The sequence below is a fragment of the Aulonocara stuartgranti genome (genome assembly GCF_965226115.1).
Source record: "Aulonocara stuartgranti genome assembly, chromosome: 7".
Taxonomy (NCBI): domain Eukaryota; kingdom Metazoa; phylum Chordata; class Actinopteri; order Cichliformes; family Cichlidae; genus Aulonocara; species Aulonocara stuartgranti.
In genome coordinates, this window is record NC_138945.1 from 51,067,046 (window position 1) to 51,089,365 (window position 22,320).

Consider the following 22,320-nt stretch of genomic DNA (forward strand, 5'->3'; position numbering starts at 1 on the left):
GTGGGCTAGGTGCTAATTTTCAGATGGCAGGTCTACATCTAGAATTAAAAATAAGCACAAACAGACACATGTTGGCATCTTGATGCAAATTTACTAAAATCGCACGTGCAACACTTTCTACATATTTGACAACAGAGGAAAAACGCAAAGTTTGGATGTATTTTTAATTTGGATTTTTTTTTATTTCACGCCGAATTAGATATTTTAAAAATCAAGCCCCAAATCACAAAGTCTCCTCCCTGTTTGTAGTGTAAGGTCAAAACCATACAGTACTACAGAGAGCCCCAACAATCAAATGATCACCCCTCTGACCAAATACTAGGAGACATTACCAGGAGGAAACTTCCAACGGAACCGGGCTCAGAAGGGGCGGCCATCGCTGCAACCGGTTTGGGGTGGGGGAATTAAAATGGAGACGAGATGGCCTGAATTACAGTTGTTAAAATTTGGATTTGAGGGCAGATCATAAAATTTGATGGTGATGCTTTCAATTTTTGACTTGGTGCTAAGATTCTGCTTCAAGATATTAAAAGAAGCAGGGCAGTGGGGAAAAGCCAGAATGGTTATGTTAATCATTGCTGGCTTTAATGAATCACCTAAAGGGTTTTCGCAGAGCTTTTCCCACAGTAGGAAAAAAAAACCTGGAAATTTTGGACTTGTTTTGGAGGAATGGGGATGATTTGGAGCCTGATTGTTATATGCCTTATCAGAGCCTCATCAAAAGACAAATCATTTGCCATCGCAACCTTTAAGACATTGTCTGGGGAGCCAAACTCCTTGATGAGGTATTTGGCTATTTTCTTCATGAACTTTTCCTTGTTATTTGTCAGACTTGTGGCGGACTCTGTGCTGCTGAGTTCAGGCTGTATCAGATCTTTCAGACGGTGTAGTACCGTGTCTAGTTCTTTTTTAGTAGATGCAGCGGTCCTGGCAACCCAGTGCTGAGTGTCAGTTTTAGATTTGGTGATGACTCTCAGGAAGAGCGAGAACACGAACTGACTGGAATTCTTCTCAACATCAGAAGATGACCCTGACACAGAACTCATCTCTGACTTTAAAGAGGAATCTTTGAGAGAGCCTGAAACGCTGGCAGAGAATTTTTTGGGAGACATGCTCCCAGATTTTGGTGTTTGAGGTGATGGAACAGATTCTTTACCACTGCCATCTGAATCTGTGCTTGTTTCCTATGTTGGGGTCCTTGTTCTTTTAATAAAGTTCTGAATGTCATCCATCGCCACAGAAACCTTGTCCTCAATCATTTGATCTTTGCCCTCGTTCTCCACCCAGAGTAAAAGCTTTTGTAAAAACTTTTCTACTGCGTATTCTACGAAGACATAGAGGACTTCAGCAGAAAAGGGACAGTTTGAGTCATGTGCTGGTTGTGGAGTCCTGGAGATGACTGTGTCGGAGAGGGCTCTACCCATTAGAGGCTCAGGAATTTGATAAAGTCGACCTGTCATAAGTAGATCAAACAGTCTTCCAATGTTTTATGGATGATGAAGTGTTCTTCTTTCTTTGTTAACTTGTCAAACCTCTGATCTAATGGTGTCAAATTCAACTGGAGAAGAACGTATGTAGCGAAGTGTGTTTCGGGAAGGGGGCTCGACTGAAAGGGGGACTGAAAACCATACTTTCATCGGAGGACACTGTTTATACTTGTGGAACTTACACATGTTTTGTAGACAAACAGCAAATTTCCTGTTTGTCTTTATTACTTGTCTCAGCTCTTTTTGCAGTTTTTCAAACTGTTTTTTCGCAAACATGGAAAAGCGGTGTTTGCGCGCTTTGAGCCCGGAGTGTGAGGTGGATGGCAAACATTTAGAGAAGTCGTCTCTCACCTTGTTGATAATTAATCCTGCAGTAAAGGCAGGTTTGGGTAAGCTACATCTCTCACAGAGCTCTTCACTGCTTGAATGCATGTTCCCAAGTATCTCATTTAAGATGTCAGCTGCAACCACTTCTACTGGGGTTGGAGCTCGGATACTTTGGCTGTCTGCAGTTGATGTTATTTTGTCTTGTTCTGTTAGAACTGATTCTTGTGGGATCTCCATTTTTTCCTCATCCTCATCTTTTTCTGTCATCGCTCCATCTGAGCTGCTTGATGACAAAATTGCAGAAATCTCTGCGATTGCTAGTTGCAATGGCATCTTTGAATCCATACTTTCTGTACCGGAATCAGACCCTCTTGACAGGCACTGGCAGCGCAGCTTACGTGCTACATGCATTTTAAGGCACGAGGCAGCGTGACAAACCATGCGGTGCAGCTTTTCAATATTACTACATTTCCCGCTAACATAAACGGCGGGGTCTTGCGGGAGATTGGGGCTTTTTGTAATGAATTCAATTGCTGAGCTTTTCGGAGATCCCTTCCTCAACCATCCGTGTCAGCTCGTCAGCGCTCTCGTGTCGCTGTTTTGGGACATTAAGAGCGCTGGCGGCTGAAATCGAGTCTCCAAGGAACGGGATTATTTTTCCCGCATCTAAAGGCTCTTCCCTCGTCATGCAATCCTGAATAATAGGAAGGGCTACTTTCAGGATTCTGCTAGAGGCGATCTGAATGATTTCACAAATCATATCAGCGAGCACCGCTCGGACGCCGGAGTAGCATGTGTCATTTTTGATCATGCTCCACTGAACTTCAGAGAGCCTTTCAAAGCACCTGTTGATAAGGTGGCATAATATGGTCTGCTATGACCACGATTGAAATCTCATTTTTGCTGTGTGTTGCCATTATCGTATCAATAAAATGAGATTTTCTTCTTTTGAGAAGAAAGGTGTGAGAATTTTCTTGTTTTAGAGAACGCCGACTGTTGAACATTTGCAAACAGATGAGCAGTGATTTGTCTGTCTGAGAGCTCCTATTTAAGGGTTTAGCTGCCTGTGACGTGGCTGACAGATCAAAGCAAAAGCGAATTCCTTTGATCTGCCAGTGACGTCACAAAGAACGCACGCGCACACGGATAAAAGCCCCTAGCCCACGCTCACAGCTGCGCAGCAGCAGATTTGAGTTGGCCCGCTATATCCCAGGATTCATTGCGAGTCAAAGGTTTAAGAAAAATGGCGGACGGTCGAAGCGACGCGGTCCAGATATAAACTCGAAAGTAAGTACTGGGCTTTTATCTCACTTCAACTATACAGCGGAACAAATGTTAGCATAATGAAAAGTCTTAAAAAGTCACATTTAGCGAACCCTCGGCTAAGTTACATGATGTTAGTGATATCCCCACTTAACGCGGCTCTTTGGTCGGTTAGTTAGTTTAGGTTTCTGCCGAAGCTGGGTCTGTTTTTCGGTGTGAAGCCAAACGTATTTAAACGTTTTAGGAAACGCCGAGCAGAGTGTTGACCAAATATTTGGCCCGCGAACTGTGTTGAGGGCGCGGACTCAACCATGCTGTGCTGAAGTTTGTCCTTAAAGAGCTCTCATCCTTTATAAACCACTAATAATGAGACAGGCAGTAGATGGATAAGTCCTCCTCTTGTTTCCTGCTGTTTTTGTCATCCTTATATCAAACAACCAAGTCTGTCACCTTTGTTATAAAGACCAACACTATGCATGATCATGTCCTGTTTCTCCTTTCTCTGATTAAAATACATCAAGTGTGTCTTTGTGATTCAGGGCTCGCAAAATTTCAAAATCCCTGGTAGCCCTTTGGGCAGGGACTCTTCAGTTTTTGGTAGCCCAAAATAAATTTAAGTAGCCCGAATAAAAAAAGAGAGTAATGTTTTGATTGATGTTTTGTTTCCTTTACAATATTATACATTAAAGTATAATTGTAACGGAAACAAAACATTAATCAAAATATTGTTGAAACACAAATTACAAGATTGTACAACAAAAATTACAATCATCAACTCAAATACTTGGTTCTAATTGAACAGAAATTTCTAAGAACTTGTAAGAACTGTGTAGAACATGAATCGGTCTGTGTCAGATCCTGAATTTGAAATTTCCACTGAAGTCACGGGTAAGAGGCATGTGGAACCAAGATCGAGGCCATTTGCTTTTTGAAGTTTGCAAAGACTGCTAAATTTTGCCAGTGGTAGTTCACTCTTTGCAACATAGTACGCTGTTCTAAACAGATTTTTCAGGTTTATTTTTAGTATGTTATTTGCAATTGGTGTTTGTTCTGGGAAAGATATTGCAGACTGAGCAATAATGCATTTCTTGCATTTCTCATGGGTTCTAATGGGGGCCTTTCTTAAAATTACTGGTCCCAGTAACAAAGGCGCTTGTCGACTCAGAAATCGAGGGAAAACCAACAACTAGGGGTGGGCAATATAAACGATATACGATAGAAACGATATAAATTTGGCCAACGATAGAGATTTTGACTATATCGCGATAGCGCATGTTGATGATGTCATCAAGCTGCGCCTGTTTTGGTCGAAAGCATTGCAGCGGCTAAAACCATTATCATCTGTAAATTATACCGGGCGTCAGTCACAGGAAAGAGATGAAGCACTTTTGAAATATGGGGAAAGCCAAAAACCGTGCTTCCTCCACTTCCGTAACATTGATTCATTAATGTTCAATTCTCTCGAGCTGTTCTATTCCCATGTTGTTGCAGTATATTAATAACTAACCTCGTATTTTGGATGAATAATCTCAGTTGTTCTCCTGACTGAAGTTTGGGCCGTGTATAGCATCCTGCTATGCGATTGCATTTGTCCCTAACCACCAGAATCCCTCATGTTAACTTTTATCGAGTGAAAAAAAAGTTGGCGTTCATCCTCCAGCTTCACTGTGCTAATGTTATGCTAACATAGCTGTGTCGCTAGTAGAGCTGGGCGATATAAGATTTTTTCATATCACGATATGTTTTTTTCATTTCAGGCGATAACGATATATATCACGATGTAAGCCAAATAACTATATTTGTAAGATTTAAATGTACCATTGCTCACGAGTAAAATGTCAAATAATCAGCAGCTTGTTTTGATTTAAATATTTATTTCCCATAATAAGTTCAACAGGGTAGATGTACTTAAGGAACATGAGACTTTTTTAGATAAATGAAGGCAAATATTGCAAACTACACAAAAGGCAGCCGCTAAAGCGTTTAAGTTTCAAAATAGAACAAACAAAACAGACGACTAAATTGTCAGTTCCACTTAGAAACAAAATATTAATTCTAAAAATAAATCTTAGTTTGTTTTACAGAATAACAGACAAAGTGACTAACTTTTGTCAATATCAAATAAACTGAGAACTAAAAGGAAATTCTCAATTTCTCCTTGTTGTATAGCTTAGCTTTTTAAACAGTTTTAATAGTTACTTTAGTCTGACAAAAGCCGAATGACAAATTAGCGCTTCCAGTCAGAGATTGAGCATGCACCGGTTTATTGTATTCCCAGACTTGCTTTCGGCACAATTTACAGTGCGAGCTACTCTGTTTTTTGTCAGACTTGAAATAGCCGAAATACCTTCACACTACGGGACTTCTATGGCTCTTCAGTTCGACAATCTCTCCGGCCTTGGAACCATCATCTGTTTTCTCTTCGGTAACCTTCGGTCACGCTCTCAGTTGATTTTTCTCTAGTCGGCACACTCATTTCCTCCATTACCCGGGCGGCACGGCGGCTGGCTGCTTCCCAAAAAAATACACATGTGCGGCTTGACACTTGTGCTGTACGTAACAAGTCACGTTGGATGTTCCTCTTTTGTTTTGTTTTGTTTTTTTGTTTTTTTTAAGAGGACAAGAGCGGTGAGGCCTATCGCAATAGTTAAATTTTTCTATCGAGAAAAAGTTATTTCGCAATACATATCGGTCTATCGCCCAGCTCTAGTCGCTAGCAATCACGTAGCACAACATTATATACCAGATAGTCCAACTTCAGTAACCCTGCAAATGCCACTGCTGTTTTGTTTTCTGTCTTCATTTATGTTGGAAGTGGTAGCAGAGCTGTACGTTTGAATTAGTTTCAAAAATCTCTGTCAGAACATGGTATGAAATGTTTAGGTGTAAACTAGCGAGCTAAATTCCTGTTAACTTGTAACTCCGTTAACTTTAATAAATTCTGTTTTCATGGATGCATGGATGTAAAACTTAATTGTTACACCCGATAAAGTAGCAATGCTGATGATTTAATTAAAGATCAAAGAATTTAGTTTTTAACTCTTAGTGTTCGTTTGACTTTGGGACCTGAAGTGGACGGAGTTTTGGACCCAGATTATTCCGCGAAGCTCCTCACTACAGCAGCCGTAATGCTCTGACTATCCATCAAGCCGTGCGGCTTACCAAAGTTGTACTACAACATTTTTTAACAGATTTCTGCACGCAAAAATCGGTTCGAGGCCAGTAAGCACAACCAGAATTCATACATAAGGCACACTCTCGATTTTTGAGAAAATTAAAGGATTTTAAGTGTGCCTTATAGTGTGGAAAATACGTTATACAGAAGAAAAGAATATATCATATATCATTGCCATGGTCTGGAACCATCACTCCAAGATGGCGCCGGTGTGCATGGCTGGCCGTCTTCGACTCCGTCTGCGCCTCTGCGTTGTATTTTTTGTCCTTTTATCCTTAGCTTTATGTTCACTAGGTGACTGTACGCTAATAACCTATGATAGAAACACGCTACTGAATCTTCGTTTTCCCAGTTCCCAACGACTGAACTGCTTTGAGACCGCGGGTGATGCCATTCCCTTGATGCCTGTTTCCCCCACTCATCTGACCTACCTACCTCTTCCCATGCCTCGTAGGAAACGTCCCAGGAGACGGGGTAGAAGGAGTGGTGTCCGTGTCCGTTTCAGGGCTTATATCAGAGCCATGGCTACGGATTACCCCTCTACTAGCTGGGATTCTTCTCGCCCTATCCACAATCTTGGTAGCCGCTTTGCGGCTAAACTGCTCAACCACCGTTGGATATGTCCCGTCGGCCCTCAACCCTATCCTGCCTGCCCAGTTGCCTTCCACTTTGCTCGTTCTTGGATAACACTGCCTGGCCGTGGTGTTCAACATGAAAACCTCTGTACCCTTAAACGGGCTACTACTAAGGACAGGATTCCTCGGACTCGGATGGCCTTATTTAATGTTAGGTCTCTTTCTAATAAGGCCTTCCTCTTAAATGATTTTTTTCTTTCCTCGGGACTGGATGTTTTATTTTTGACGGAGACATGGACCTCTCCGGGTGAGTTCATCCCCTTTTCTGAACTTCTCCCTTCTGACTGTGCCTTTTTTAGCTCATCAAGGCCTACTGGTAGAGGTGGTGGCTTAGCCTCGGTTTTTAAAAATAAACTTGAGGCACGGCTGCTACCCTCCCCAACCTATCCTAGCTTTGAAGCTCAGCTATGTGAATTGACTGGTTCTCGAACTACCCTGTGTGTTGTGGTTTATCGACCGCCTAAATATCATAAGATGTTCATCTCTGAATTTGCTGATTTTTTGGGTTCTATTCTTTTTAAATATGATTCTGTGGTTATTTCTGGTGATTTTAATATTCATATCTGTTGTATGGATGACCTCCTGGCGAAAGATTTCTCTGCACTGACTGACTCTTTTAATCTTACTCAGTGGGTAAAGGAACCTACTCATGTTAAAGGTCATACTCTTGATTTGGTTTTTTCATTTAATGTGGAACTATGCATTAAGGAAATTAGAAATACTGGACTTTCTGATCATTCCACGGTCATCTTTGATGTTGACCTGGGTAATATTGACCACTTGGAGGTTCCTCTCCACCCCACTCGTACTATTAACGCCGACACTGTGGTCAACTTTTCTACGTCTTTTATGAATTCTTCATTTAATATGTCGGACTGTTTTTTCCCACACACACTTGAGAATTTTATCAATACTTTTTTAACCACATGCTCCTCTATTCTTAACACCGTTGCACCTATTAAACACAAACGCCCTAGAACCTACTCGCAATGCTGGTTAAACGACTCTGTCCGTGCTCTACGGCGTTTGTGTAGGCGTGATGAGAGGAGGTGGAGGAATGACAGACTTCAGTCATCATATGATTCTTTACGTATTAGCCGCTCGAAGTTCCAATCTGCTGCCAAAATGGCTAAAGCGGCTTTCTTTTCTAAGATTATTACCTCTAATAGTGACAATCCTCGCATCTTATTTAAAATTTTTAACTCTCTGGTTAATCCTTGTCCCTCTACGCCACTTTTGTGCTCCTCAGGTCTTTGTGAAAAATTTTCAAAATATTTTTCTGATAAAGTTTTATCTCTTAAATCCACTCTTCCTCTGGTGACTGACAGTACGTCTAATCCTGATTGTTCTGCTGCTTTACATCAATTTGAATTAATCTCACTTCCCACTCTGAAGCGTATAATTGGGAAATTAAATAATACTTATTGTGTACATGATGCTCTTCCATCTCGTATAGTCAAGGATTGTTTTGATGTAATTGGACCCTGTATATTGTCCATATTGAACCTTTCCTTGCTCTCTGGTTATGTACCGTCAGTTCTTAAACATGCCTTTATTCAACCTGTTTTAAAGAAGAGTAACCTTGATCATGGTGATTTTGCCAACTATAGACCGATTTCCAAGCTTCCTTTCTTGGCTAAAATTTTAGAGAAGGTTGTTCTGCTTCAACTGCAGACCTACCTGGACGAGAATGGTATAAACGATAAATTCCAATCAGCCTTTAAACAACATCACAGCACTGAATCAGCGCTGCTTCGTGTTTTTAATGATCTTTTACTTATGGCTGATAATGGTCGTCCGTCCGTGTTAGTTCTATTGGATCTTTCATCTGCATTTGATATGGTTGACCATAATATCTTAGTTGCTAGATTGGAGCAGACTGTTGGCATTAAGGGCATTGCCTTGGACTGGTTCAAATCTTACCTCTCCAATCGGCTCTCTTCGGTACATCTGGCCTCATCTTCTTCTTCCCCTGTACCTGTTTGCTGTGGTGTTCCTCAGGGCTCTGTGTTGGGCCCGACCCTTTTCTCTCTGTATATGCTTCCCTTAAGCGCTATCTTTGAGAAATACCACATTGCTTTTCACTACTATGCGGATGACATCCAGATTTATTTTGAGTTATCTGACGATCTTGCTTTGTCTTTAAATAACTTTTGTGAATGCATGAGTGAGATCAAGAAATGGCTGTTGGCAAATACTCTTATCCTCAATGAAAATAAGACTGAAATTATGATTTTTGGCAGTAATGCTCTTCGCGCCAAACTTCAAGATGCCTTTGGCTTTCTTACTAGCTCTTTTTCTGATACTGTTAGGAATCTGGGTGTCATGTTTGACAGCTCCCTTAAACTTGATAAACAGGTGTCTGCTGTTGTCAGATCTAGCTTTTATCAGCTTCGCCTTATCTCCAGGGCCAGACACTATATCCCGTATAATGACTTAGAAAAACTTATCCATGCTTTTGTAACGTCGAAATTAGATTACTGTAACTCACTTTATACTGGTCTCCATGTTACCCTTCTACATAGACTACAGATAGTTCAGAATGCTGCGGCACGTATTCTAACTAAAACCAAGAAGTTTGACCATATTACTCCTGTTCTTGCTGAACTGCATTGGTTACCTATCAAATACCGTATTCAATTTAAAATTCTGCTGTTTACTTTTAAAATTATCAATAATACAGCACCAATTTATCTTAAGGAACTTTTAACCCCCTATGCCCCTGCTAGGACTTTAAGGTCATCCTCGCAGTCATTGTTAGTTCAGTCTAGATCTCGATTGAAATCTAGAGGCGATCGATCGTTTGCTGTTGCTGCACCTGTGTTATGGAACAGCCTCCCGATTGGCATCCGGGAGTCTGATTCCATTTACTCCTTTAAAGCACGGCTTAAAACTTATCTCTTTAAACTTGCCTTCACTACTTGTTAAATGTTGACTTGTTAGCTGCGATTCATTGCATTTATTTTTATTATTTCTTTCTTTCTTGTTGTTCTCTATCATGGCGGCATAGAGTCTGTTTAACCTATGTGCTGCAGTCTATTCTATTAGTGGCTCTTATCTGTGAACATTGTCTGCTGTTCTTATTAAATTGATATTAATGCTCTTAACTGTATTATTTTATTTATTTTTTTTTAATTTTTTTCTTTTATGTAAAGCACTTTGGTATGCCTAGGCTTTTAATGTGCTCTATAAATAAAGGTTGTTGTTGTTGTTGTTATATCGTGATATATATTGTTACCGCACATGCTTCAAATTAAATCGCGATATGAATTTTAGGCCATATCGCCCAGCCCTACCAACAACACACCCGGCAGAACATTATGTTATTTACACGGGTGCACATAAGTGGTCCGCATGTGCACATTCGCTGTCAAAATAAAAGATGCGCACCAGATAAGAAGTTGCAACGCGCGTTTGCGTCCATATAAAAGGCACTGTTTTTGTCCGCTAGAGTGGGATTTTCACGGCACATTCTGCACCAAATCTCTGTGCGTTCATCATTTGTTTGAAGCCAGCTCACCTCCTGCAACCACTTTTCCGAGAATACGTGCTTCTTTTGCGGTTCGGACATTTCTTTGGAGGTGGAGGAACACCAAAGTAATTGCTTAAAGGAGCTTGCTTCTTCGACATCTTTAAGAGTTCTAAACAAGTGTCTGTCCCCCTCTGGAAAATCTTATGTACGCAAACACGCGTTGCAACTTCTTATCTTGTGCGCGTTTTTTATTTTGACAGCGAATGCGCACCTGCGGAACACTTATGTGCAGCCCTGGTTATTTAGCTTGTTATATTGCAGCCACAGAAATTTGTCCATGAAACCATAAAGCTGCACTTTCTTTTTGCCTTATAGTCTGATTTGTCAGAACTTTTCCGTTTTGTGGTAAGCTTTTCTTTGGCTGTCACTTCTTAAGTCTGACCTGTCTTATTTGGCTCAGCAGAACTAAAATATATATCCTGCTGCTTTTACACACACACACACACATAACGGTCAGCGATTCTCTGCGCGATCAACCTCTCATATGTTTAAGCTTGCTGCGGGAGATTTCACTTGTCATGTTTGCATAGTAAGCTAACGATTAATAAGACGATGTCAGAGGAATTGGTGCGCAAATTATTGTCACTCACCAATCAGTGCTGTCGCTCTCTATACACAGTTTGCGCGATTGCAAAGTGAAAGCAAAAAACAAGCACAAATTCAAACGCGATTTAAATATGTCACATATTGACAGTGGCTCACCGATGCCAATGACACAATTACCCAGCTACATTTCCGAAAGAATGCAAAAGCATTGACATATATTTTTCCTTCCTACAATAGCCCGACGTGCAGGGCAGAGATAGATTTTGGTAGCCCGACTGGAAAAATCGCTAGCCCCGGGATGTCGGGCTAGCGATTTTACGAGCCCTGTGATTATAAGAGAAAACAGTTTTCATCCTGCAAGTTAGCAGATATTTGATAAACTTCTGCTGCTTTTGTTGCTAACTGCCATGGTTGATTTCCTTCCGCAAGTATCCAGAGTCAGAAGAGACTGAGAAGGTGAGGGGAGTCTGGGCAGAGGCTCTCCACCCCTGATAGACACGAGGATAGACCCAGGACATTGTGTGAAGAAGAGGAGGAGAAAAAGGAGCAAGCAGCAGCTGATAGATGCAGAGGAGAACGGGGGGAGTGCAGACACCTCTCTGTAGTTGAGGGACTGGTAAAAACATTGAAAATGCTTTCTTGATATTTGCTTCCTGTATTTGCTGAAGTATTTCCAACACAAACTGTAACAGCTGCATACAGGGAACCACTCACTGATGTTTATCCTGCAGGACAGGATCTGACTGGGAAAGAAGGAAAAATAAGGGAACCACGGACAACTTTGATAATATTTTGATTTATCCAGAATATATTCAGTTCAAATATTGTTTTCATCACAGTGGGATTGTGCTGGTTTCAGTGGGGAAGGTATGCAGCTCATTTAAATACAAAGAGCTGTGAAAAGTTGTTCATTTATAAAGTGTGTTAGTATTTTATAAGGATGTAATGTTTCTGTATCATTTCTCTCCTTTTAGAGCCTCTTACCCAAACATCAGCCTGTTTAGTGCTCTCATATCTTCAACCTCTTAAGTAAGTTGTACAGAACAGTTTTCTCATCAATAAAAGAATATTTACTGCATCAGTGTGTCTTCATTTCATCCGAAACACACAAGGATCAAATCTCTGACTTTATTTGAATGTATACCTTATAGATCCCCGTGGTGGAAATTCCTCTGCATTGCCTCAGGATAGCCACTGATTTGAATGTAATTCTCTCCCAGATATGTCACACAGAGCTGAAACGACAGTTTTCTCCGCTGAAAGTCAAACGAATGACATCAAATAAAGATTTTCTCTATATCTGTCCAATATGCCGTCCACCACCGCTGTAGCTGTCACGGTTGCTTGGCAACAGAAACTGTTGTAGGCTAGACCGTCAATTCACTTCAGGTCTTCTCAGCCTTCGAAGGCTCCGGCTCTGTGACTCAGTCACCCTGGTAACTCCCAACAGCTGAGCGACAAGTATTGATAAATGTTTCTCTGCACACTGTGAAATCTAATGTGTTTAATTAAAAATATTAAGAAGACTGAACTTTTTTTTTAATCAATTTGTTATTAGAACTCAGTTTAAGTAAGCTAGCAGTTCTTTTTATTCAAGAAGCTGATCAACTCAGTTTATTTGAGTAGTGTTAAATTCTAAAAACTAAGTAAGCTTTGTAAAAACATGGATTCTGACCATCCTGAAAAGTTGCCGGAGGTACTTGATTCAGTCCACAGGATCAGTCAACGACGTAAGTCCTCTTCTGAGCTGAGTCAATAGTAACACCAAGGTTCCTGATAGGAGGTTTGGCAAATGTAACAAGTGGACCCAAGTTTTCCATAACAGTAGGTACAATTTTTTTAGGAGCACAAACAAGGACTTCAGTCTTCTCATTTAGCTGAAGAAAGTTTTCAGCCATGCAACCTCTAATGGAGTGTATGCAAAATCTGTAGCTTGGAAACATCTTGGGGCTTAAAGGAGATATATAACTGAATATCATCTGCATAGCAGTGGTAAGAAATATCCTTAAAAGTGCTCAATAAGTGCTGAAGAGGAAGTAAATACAACATTTCCAGCTCATTCAACATTTTTAACTTAACATTCAGCAGTTATTTCATTTTAGCTCAAAAACATTCAGCTATCAGCATTCACACTGCAGTTTCTTCAGAAAATTCATTTTCTAGTATTATTAATCGTGTGCTTTTGCAAATAATAATAGCAAGAAGCGCCTACAACAGACTGCGCACGCGCAATACGGAGGTTAATTTGAGCCATTGCTTCTGCAAGTTAAGTTGAGAAAAATTATAATTTCTTAAATACAGAAGCGTGACACGAGACAGACCCACAATGTGTGGGATAAGAAGTGTAGACACGAGAAACTAAACGTGTTTTAATTTTTGTTTTGAAACGCTGAAAGTTTTTTTCGTGATTGTCACTGCACCTTTAAGATAAAACCACGTGACCTTGTTGCTATAGCGTCATATCCGGACGTACTCTGTCAGTGCAATGTTTCCATAGATGTTGTGTTATCAATGGAAACGAGGAAATCCACATTTAATTAGCTGGCACAGCAACGCCAGCTGAAGCATTAAATGTCCGGTTTGTCCACATAAGTAAAAAGAGTCATCGAGTTTCTTCTCGTCTGTCAAGAAACTGCAGTAACTACCGAGTACCGTAAGTTCAAATATTGCTACCAAATTGTAGAAAAATAGCTAAGTATGCTTGTAGCCTATTGTAGCGCCAATCTAGTTTGCATCTTTACTTTAAAGTGTAATCCTCTGGGTAAAACCTGCAGTGTTTACCAAGAGAGCAAAGATTATATTTTACAGATGACTCCTAAAAGGTGTTTCGCAATACAAAACTAGCACATGTGGATCCGTTCAGCTGCTGGACTGAGCTAGCAGCTGTGTGACATTATGATCACGATAGCCCTTGGAGCAAGAGGAGCCCTCCTCAGCTTGAGGTGCACTTTGCAGAGAGCAGGCTCCTTTGCAAGACTTGGACTCATTCAGAACACCAGATCCGGTTTTGTTAGAAGGGGGCAGATTTTAACCCGCATACCCAAGATTACACTGCTATGTTGGGGTGCAGTCAACGGTTCTTTAAGTGCAGTCAGATGCCAGGAAGTTCTTGTTCAACCCCAGGCTTCGGAAAAAAAGTCTTTGGCTAAAATCCAAGTGCACAGACTTATATTTTTTCTTCGCCTCAGCTTCCGGGCGTTGGTCCTGCTCTTCAAATTTGTCCCCCTTCTTCTCCTTTACCCCTTGGTTCTGGTGTTTACCCGCTGGATGCCTCATTGGCTCGATGCTTTGCTGTGGGTGACTGAGACCTCTGGTCCTACTTTCATCAAGCTGGGGCAGTGGGCTAGTACTAGACGAGACATCTTCTCTCAAGATTTCTGCAACCGTTTCTCCAGGCTCCACGTCAAGGTACGCCCTCACTCCTGGGCTCATACCAAGCAGTGCCTCCGGCGGGCTTTTGGGGAGGGCTGGAGAAGGGTTTTGGTGTTTCGGAGTAAAGAACCGGTGGGATCAGGATGCATTGCACAGGTATACCGAGGCTGGGCCAGGGTGGACCAAGTGGAGGACCCAGCTTTCCAATCAATAGTAGAGGAGATGGAAAAAGACGATTTGTTGGAAGCCTGGGAGATCCCTGGTTTAGGGGGCATGGCAAGATCTCTGAGGCAGCTCTGGAGGGGGAGTGGGGAGGAAGAGAGCAGTGAGGACAAAAGTCTTCTAGATGGTCAGCAGGAGGAGCGCCTGATACCTGTGGCAATCAAGGTCAGTCTTGCAAGATTGTTTCCTCTCCTACAGATTCACATCACAGTCATGGAGTGTAAATAAAGGAGAACATGCTGTATGATTTTTTTTTTCTTTCTTCTTTTTCTTGCACGTTATGTTGGGTGTGTATAAATTGTATCCGATTCGTTGTAGGTGGTCCATCCAGGAGTGAGGAGACAAGTGGAGATAGACCTGTTGCTCATGAAAGCAGGTAGTTGGCTTCTGCACTGCCTGCCTGGACTCAAATGGCTCAGTATTTGTGAGATAGTGGAGGAGTTTGAGAAGCTCATGACCAAACAGGTGATGTAAAAATATTCAGACTCCTACATTTAACCTGGCACAAGCGTTTTTTTGACTTTGCACATGACTTTTAAATAGAGCTTTAGCATTCTGTGTACTAAGACAGGTCACAGTTAGGTGCGATTTCCATGCGTTTTAGATTGATCTCCGTTTTGAAGCCAGAAACATAGAGCGTTTCCAGACGAATTTCCGTGATTTTGATTATGTAAAGTTCCCTACTCCTTTGCGACCATTTGTCACCAGAAGCATCTTAGTGGAAACCTTTGAAGTGAGTATAATGATCTGCAAGTAATTGAGGTCATTAACTGATGACAGCATAGTTCAGTTAATATTCAGCCTCCTTTTCAGGAGAGTGAACCCATTTCAAACTACTTGAGCTCCGAGGTACCCAAGGAAGTGAAGCAGAGGATAGCCAAGATGGGAGTAGACACGCTGCTGAAAATGGTAAGATCCACAACCCAAGGCAATTGGTGTAAACGATAAATGTTTTATATACTTAAGGATGTGTGCAGAATGCTATCATGTGACAATGTAAACTTCTTTATTCCAGGTTTTTTTGGATAACTTCGTCCATGGGGATCTTCATCCAGGCAACATACTTGTCCAGTGTCAGGGTCCTCTCGCTGGCTCGGGAGACGGTACTGGTATTTCAGGGGAGCACCATGGGAAAACCACGCTCACTGATTTGTTGGACACGGTGGTGGTCAGTGTCAGGCCACCGCCGTGTCCTATCCAGCTGGTCTTGTTGGATGCTGGCATTGTAGCCCAGCTCAGTGACCGTGACCTTGCCAACTTTAAGGCTGTCTTCACAGCTGTGGTGCTGCGTCAGGTAGGAACCGATGCAGGAAAATTTTATAGCTTCTTTAAGATGTACTTTGTGCCATTTTATGTAAAGTGCCTACAGCACTTAAGACTAAGTGTTGTGGGGGTGTCTGAATGAAACTGTGAAGAACATCAATGTATAAGCTGCCTAAATGTGAATGAGAACAGTCTTTAACTAATCTGCAATGACGATAAGTGTTTGAACAGTGACACAGCTTTGGTCATTTGTACACCACCACCCATGAAACAGTCACAGAATTTCTTGTGTGGCTTTTTTTTTTTTTTTTTGTCCCAGGGTGAGCGTGTGGCAGAGTTGATTCTGAATCATGCCCGAGCTAATGAGTGCAAGGATGCCGCGCTGTTTAAAAAGGAGATGGCTGAGCTGGTGGATCATGCCCTCAGCAGCAACACCCTCTCACTGGGAAAGGTATGAACCAACATTTGCATTGTGTGTGTTATGACCAGGATGATGATGGTGGTTAATGTAATACAGTAGAAGACATTATAATATTATAGAATACTTTTATTTTTAAATTTAGCACTCCTTTTGTGATTCCAGCAACTTGATACATGTCTATTTTGTATCTGTATTGTTTGCTTTTAGAATTTTTAATCGTTTTCCTCTTCACTACAGCTTTCTGAAAAATGAAAATGTGTAGATAAAATAAATTGGCCTCAACATAAATTCATGCAAAACTATTCTTATCTAAAAACCTTCTAGTGAAGCAATAAACTGTACGAGAGGCCTGATCATAAAAATCCAAAACCAAAGCTGTTGTGAATTTGGCCAATCCAAACTCAAATCAGTTATTGGTTTTCATTTTTGTGTGTGGAGTCAATGTCTTTGTCGTATTTGTATGTGGAAGTTACGTAAACTATGAGGAAAGTTTCTTGATGCATTCTCAATCATCCAGGAAAGTAAATCTCCAAAAGTTGATTCTGTTCATCTGGACGTAGCGTTTTGTGGGAGAAACATTTCGTCACTCATCCAAGTGACTTCTTCAGTCTCAGCTGACTGCAGGTTTCCCCAATCTTATAAACAGTACATTTGCATAATGACTGAAACCAGCCCACTGAAGGAACAATGGGCTGGGAGGTCAGTTCCTTAATCCTCGTTGGGATCCTAATTCCTGTGGCAGGTTAGCCTTCTTAGACTGTGAGGTTTCCGTCAGTAATGGGGGACATCTAAAAGCTGACGTGTACCGTAAACCTACACATACGGATCAGTATTTAAGGTTTGACTCTCATCATCCACTGGAGCACAAACTGGGTGTCATTAGGACGCTACAACACAGAGCGAACACCATCCCCACTGACACAGCGGCCAGGGAAGCAGAAGAACAGCACATCAAGAAGGCCCTGAGTAAATGTGGTTATCCCAGCTGGACTTTTGTCAAAGCTGGAAAGGCAACTAAAGAAAGCTCCAGTCGATCCAGGAGAGAAGGAAAACCGCTGCCCAAGCGAAAACCTTTTAAACCCCAAAACACGCTGCGCCAAAACTTGGTCTACCCCGAGGATCGGGTCCCCTGACACAGAGTAACATAGTGTACGCTGTTAAGTGCCAGGAGGATTGCCAGGATTTATACATCGGGGAAACCAAACAACCTCTGGCGAAGCGGATGGCACAACACAGAAGAGCTACCTCGTCAGGCCAGGGCTATGCAGTCTATTTACACCTACAGGCCAGTGGACACTCTTTCAAGGATGAGGATGTACAGGACAGGGAGGAACGCTGGTTTGAGCGCGGAGTCAAGGAGGCCATTTACATGAAAAGGGAAAGACCATCTCTGAATCGAGGAGGGGGCCTAAGGGTACATCTTTCGCCATCTTACAATGCTGTGATTGCAGCCATTCCCCAACTCTGTGACTGGTACTCATGGCCATTGATCAGTGGGTTTTGGTCAGTGGTTGTTGATCAATGGTCATGAGAATTTGCATAATTAAGATTAAGGAACTGACCTCCCAGCCCATTGTTCCTTCAGTGAGCTGGTTTCAGTCATTATGCAAATGTACTGTTTATAAGATTGGGGAAACCTGCAGTCAGCTGAGACTGAAGAAGTCACTTGGATGATGACGAAACGTTTCTCCCACAAAACGCTACGTCCAGATGAACAGAATCAACTTTTGGAGATATGAGGAAAGTTAACACAAATGTTAACACTATGGACAGGCTTCACTACATAATCAGTGATTTTTAATAGTGGTTACATAGTTCTTTGCTGGGGTTTGTTTTCTTTGCTTGCAGGTCCAGGTAGCCGACTTACTTTCCAGAGTCTTTGGCCTACTCATCAAACACAAGGTATAACATCACCAGGTTTTTATACTTTAAAAAAAAAAAATTGATCTTAACAGAATCTTATTTATCTGTCAAATATGTATTTCGCTTGTCACCGTGTTTCCAGGTCAAGCTGGAGAGCAACTTTTCCTCAATAATTTTCGCTATCATGGTGCTGGAAGGCCTGGGAAGGTCTCTCGATCCCAACTTGGACATTCTGGATTTAGCCAAACCCCTGCTGTTGAAGAACTGTGCCTCGCTGCTGTGATGCACACACAAAGGAAGCAGCTGTATAATAAATGTACACACAAGCGTAGTATGCCTTTAGTGGATCTACAGTTCATGTGTACATCCTAATAATACCATGACGTTTGTCTTTAGGCTTACAATGCAAGATATTCCTGTGTGGCATACACGTCTCCTCCACATTTCCATAGTGGTGATACCAAAATATACCTCATTATATGGTCAAATTTGTGGGTATTCCCACTTTTATCACTCCTATTAGGAAATGTGTTATCTGTTTGACTAAAATATCCACTACACCCCTTGAAGTTTATTGCAGGCTGTTGGCTGAGTCGGAGGGGGGAAGTGGCACCAGAGGGCATTTGTTGGGATTTACGATCTAAAACAAAATACTGCTAAAATCACATGTTGATATTTTAAAGCATATTTTAATGTTTAATGACTAATATTGATCTCAGGACATCTATTATCACTCCATCCTTTATTGAATCCTAAAAATGTAATTGAGTGGACCATGTTTGCTTCAGTGTGAATCACAATGTACTGTATCACATTCTTATACACTAGGTTGACAATGTGTTGACTAATTGTAACACACAAAACTGACCTGGGTATTGTAGCATACACTATATTGCAGAAAGTTTTGACTCATCTGCCTTCACGTGCATATTGAACTTTCATATTGTTTAATATGTGGGCTCACCCTTTGTCGCTATAACAGCTTAAAGTCTTCTTGGAAGGCTTTCCATAAGGTTTAGAAGTGTGTTTGTGGGAATTTTTGACCATTTCCAGAAGCACATTTGTGCAAGAAGCTCTCTATGCACTGTTCTTGAGCTAATTTCTGTAGCGACTGACTGTGCAGCAAGTTGGTGACCTCTGCACACTATGTACCTCAGCATCCCATGATCTTATTACACAATATAATACCACTAACAGCTTGCTGTGAAATACTTAGGAGTGGGGAAATTACTTTATAGACCTGTGACAGTGGAAGTGCTTGGAACACCTAATGATTTGGATGGGTGAGTGAATCCTTTTGGCAATATAGTGTATTTTTGAAATTATTAGATTGAATGTGAGTTATTCATGTCAATAAAAAGAGAACCTGTAGTGACTTTGTTTTCTATTCATTCGATGCCTTTAGTTTGCGATCATAAGTTCACCGGACATGTTTAGGTCGACTGCTGCCAAGTGCAACTTCAAAGCAGAAAATTCACTGCATCAAGGGCACAGGATCCATTAATTTACAATTTTATTAAATCTGTCAATGAAAAACAGACAAGACGCGATTCTGTCAATATCATCAGGAAGAACAGTCAGCATGGCTGAGAGTGAGTTCAGGAGGTTTTGGTGAAAAAGAAACCAAATAAAATAATAAAAAGAACCTCATCACAAAATCCTTTATTGCAAAACTGTTGAATTTTTTTCCCCATCACGGGCCTGGACAAAGCAGCACTATTCAAGTAGGGAGGGAGGGGAGAGGTGCAAAGTGTAAAAAAACAAAACAAAACCTCTTAATAATAATAATCATCATCATTAATAATTGCAATGAAAGAAGAAATAAAAACATCTCTAACAGACAAACACAATCACCTCAGTATAAGACGAGATTCTGTTCACGGTCACGACAACCAGAGAAAAGTTTTATTTTTTTCCATTTTTTTAAATGAATTAAATAGTTTTTAAAAATATCTCACCATTTACTTATACTCATCTTTTGTTTTCATTTATTGCGAAAAAATAGGCAACTGGACTAATTGTGATGATGCGAGTTTGTGGTTGTCTGTGTGTTTGACAGAGCATTACGGATTAAGTAGAGAGATACAGTGGAACGTCTTGGAGTGTTGGCACTGAGAGCAGCAGCAGTGTGGCAATGCAGTACTCTCGTCCAGCCACCAGGTGGCGCAGTTCAGTCTGAACATTCCTGCAGGGTTGAGCTGTGGCAGCCCACCCAAAAACAAACAAAAACAAAAAAACACTATATCAGAGGAAGTCAAGTTCTGCCAACAACCACCTCTGTATTTTCTTTCTTCTTCTGTTTTTTTGGAATGATGCTTGCGTGTTGAAATGTTGTCCACGGTCGCTTATCTGTGTTGCCAAATCTCAGTTCTATATACAAAGGTTTCAAATCCCTGAAGGACATCTACAAAGACAAGTGCAACCTCCGTGTGACCATCCCATTTCTGGAGAAGCTCAGGGAAGAAAGGGTTTCTTTATAAGGGCAAAAAAGGAGAGAATAGTACCAATAAGTTCTGGTAAACGTGCCACAGTAGGAATTAACAGAAGTGTTCTCGGGAATAAAAGTCAAGGAATGATGGATCAAGATTTAGGAATGTCAAAAGCTGGTGGAGAAGGGGACTGTAAAGTAGCCACCTTCATTTTGGGGGCGGAGGGATGGGGGCACCAAATATCCTAACCTAATGTAAATCTTTCTAACAGAATGTCCAAGAGGTGTGATGAAACAGGAAACAAAGCATCCATCATTTGTTTCTCATAATCCTTCATGCTGCTCCTTCAGTCTTCTCCATGCATTGTTAAAAAGAGTCTCTAAAGACCAAGCAGTTCTCCTCTTTGTTGAACTGATTGTATTTTTGCACAGCCCACACTGTTTCTGTCCTCCTTTTCAGTGTGCTGCCCCCTGGAGGACTGGCTGCCCTCCAGCTTTCTGCAGCAGTCCCCGGGCAGGATCATGACGCTCATTTAGGAAGGGGAGAGAGGCAATGTGGGGAAACAAACAGGTCACATGGGTGTTTTGGGATTCCTGGAAGAAATTAGGGTGTAAACTCGGAGTTTGATATGGGAACTTCTTCCATGGTTAGGAAAGGAAGTTAGACTGGGGAAAAAAGACGAGGGTCTGTGTAGGCAGACCTTAAGCGCAGGCACGTACGCTCATTTTCACACATGCTCAATAAGATGCACACACACGCACACACACACACACACACACACACACACACACACACACACACACACACACACACACTCATCTGAGTTTGAGGCCCTGGCTGTGTAAAGGTCATGGCAGATGGAGCTGTGGGCCATCAGCAATACATCAAGGCTACTTGTTGACTTTTCTTTCAAAATACTGAGAAGATCAGCAGCTGTCCATCGCCCGAGACAGATTTTTAAAAAAATTATAATTAGGAAGAGACAGACAGATGTAAGAGACTGACCGGCATCCTGACGGCAGAAAAAGAGAAGAAAGCACATTTCTTTCAGGCAGAGCCCAACTTCTCCCTTTTCCAAAGTGGGCAGCATTCATCCTCCAACAGTCTGATTGTTTTTGTCATTTTATCTCCACAAGTTCGTCTTTACATTCCTTTTGGGAAAAGAAATGTGGGAGGTTAAGCATTTTCAGGTAAGCATGAAATGGATATGTGAGATAATGCATTAAGGAGGTCCTTCTCATCTGTTGCCAGCGTCTTTCCACATCGGGGTTCCAAAGGCTGCCACCAGGGTGGGGGTGGTGTTTGGGCTAACTGTTGGGTGGGCAGCGGGGAAGAGGAGGAGGGCGTTGCTCAGTGTTTGTGGCTAGGAGTTGAGCCACGGGTGATTGAGGCATTCGCCGGCCGAGGCCCTCTTCTCAGGCACCATCTCCAGCATGGGCAGAAGGAAGTGAGTGAACTGACCGGCGTCTTCGTGCGACCAGCCGTACTTCTCCACCAGCACGTCAAACAGGGACCACGGCTTCAGCTTGGTGATGTGCCGCAGTTCACCTGCAGAAGGCCACACACAGCAGAGTCACTGGCATGGTAGGATGAACTGGAACGTTTGAAAAATGTTGGTCCCAACAAATTTAAAAAAAGGATTTCTTGAGTAAAGGAAAAAGACTGGTGGTATATAATGTTGACTTGCTTTCCACAAATACCAGAAAAAACATGAAAATAAGCAAGATCTGGAATCTGTAGCCAAATCCTGCTTATTTTCACCATCGTTTTGTTTCGGTACTTGAC

The 22,320-nt window shown here is 41.6% G+C and overlaps 2 protein-coding genes across 9 annotated transcripts in view; one reads left to right on the forward strand and one right to left on the reverse strand.

The window, feature by feature from the left end:
- Positions 1 to 13,425: 13,425 nt before the first annotated feature.
- On the forward strand, positions 13,426 to 19,477 carry adck2 (aarF domain containing kinase 2). 2 transcript variants are annotated; one of them, XM_082542488.1, is made up of 8 exons: positions 13,427 to 14,724; positions 14,878 to 15,024; positions 15,164 to 15,292; positions 15,373 to 15,468; positions 15,575 to 15,853; positions 16,142 to 16,273; positions 18,092 to 18,145; positions 18,249 to 19,477. In XM_082542488.1, exons 1-8 carry the CDS (start codon positions 13,861 to 13,863, stop codon positions 18,387 to 18,389), a joined length of 1,842 nt encoding a protein of 613 aa, XP_082398614.1. In that variant the 5' UTR covers positions 13,427 to 13,860; the 3' UTR covers positions 18,390 to 19,477. The 2 variants fall into 2 exon arrangements, with proteins under 2 accessions (XP_082398615.1, XP_082398614.1); XM_082542489.1 differs by lacking the exon at positions 15,164 to 15,292 and having other exon boundaries at positions 13,426 to 14,724.
- A 125-nt stretch (positions 19,478 to 19,602) lies between these two features.
- Positions 19,603 to 22,320, reverse strand: part of srpk2 (SRSF protein kinase 2) — a 76,318-nt gene continuing 73,600 nt past the window's right edge. For 6 of the 7 annotated variants that reach the window (XM_082542478.1, XM_082542477.1, XM_082542482.1 and 3 more), the window contains one exon: positions 19,603 to 22,083. In XM_082542478.1, coding sequence (XP_082398604.1) covers positions 21,899 to 22,083 — 185 coding nt within the window. In that variant the 3' untranslated portion in view covers positions 19,603 to 21,898. The remainder of the gene's footprint in view (positions 22,084 to 22,320) is intronic. The other variant, XR_014278134.1, reaches the window with a different exon arrangement.

What these genes read in the sequence shown, in the direction of transcription:
- adck2 (XM_082542488.1), top strand. Translation starts at nt 13,861, where the DNA reads ATGATCACGATAGCCCTTGGAGCAAGAGGAGCCCTCCTCAGCTTGAGG. An exon ending in TCTTAGTGGAAACCTTTGAA is followed by an intron (nt 15,293 to 15,372) that starts GTGAGTATAATG and finishes CCTCCTTTTCAG; the next exon opens with GAGAGTGAACCCATTTCAAA. An exon ending in GCCTACTCATCAAACACAAG is followed by an intron (nt 18,146 to 18,248) that starts GTATAACATCAC and finishes CCGTGTTTCCAG; the next exon opens with GTCAAGCTGGAGAGCAACTT.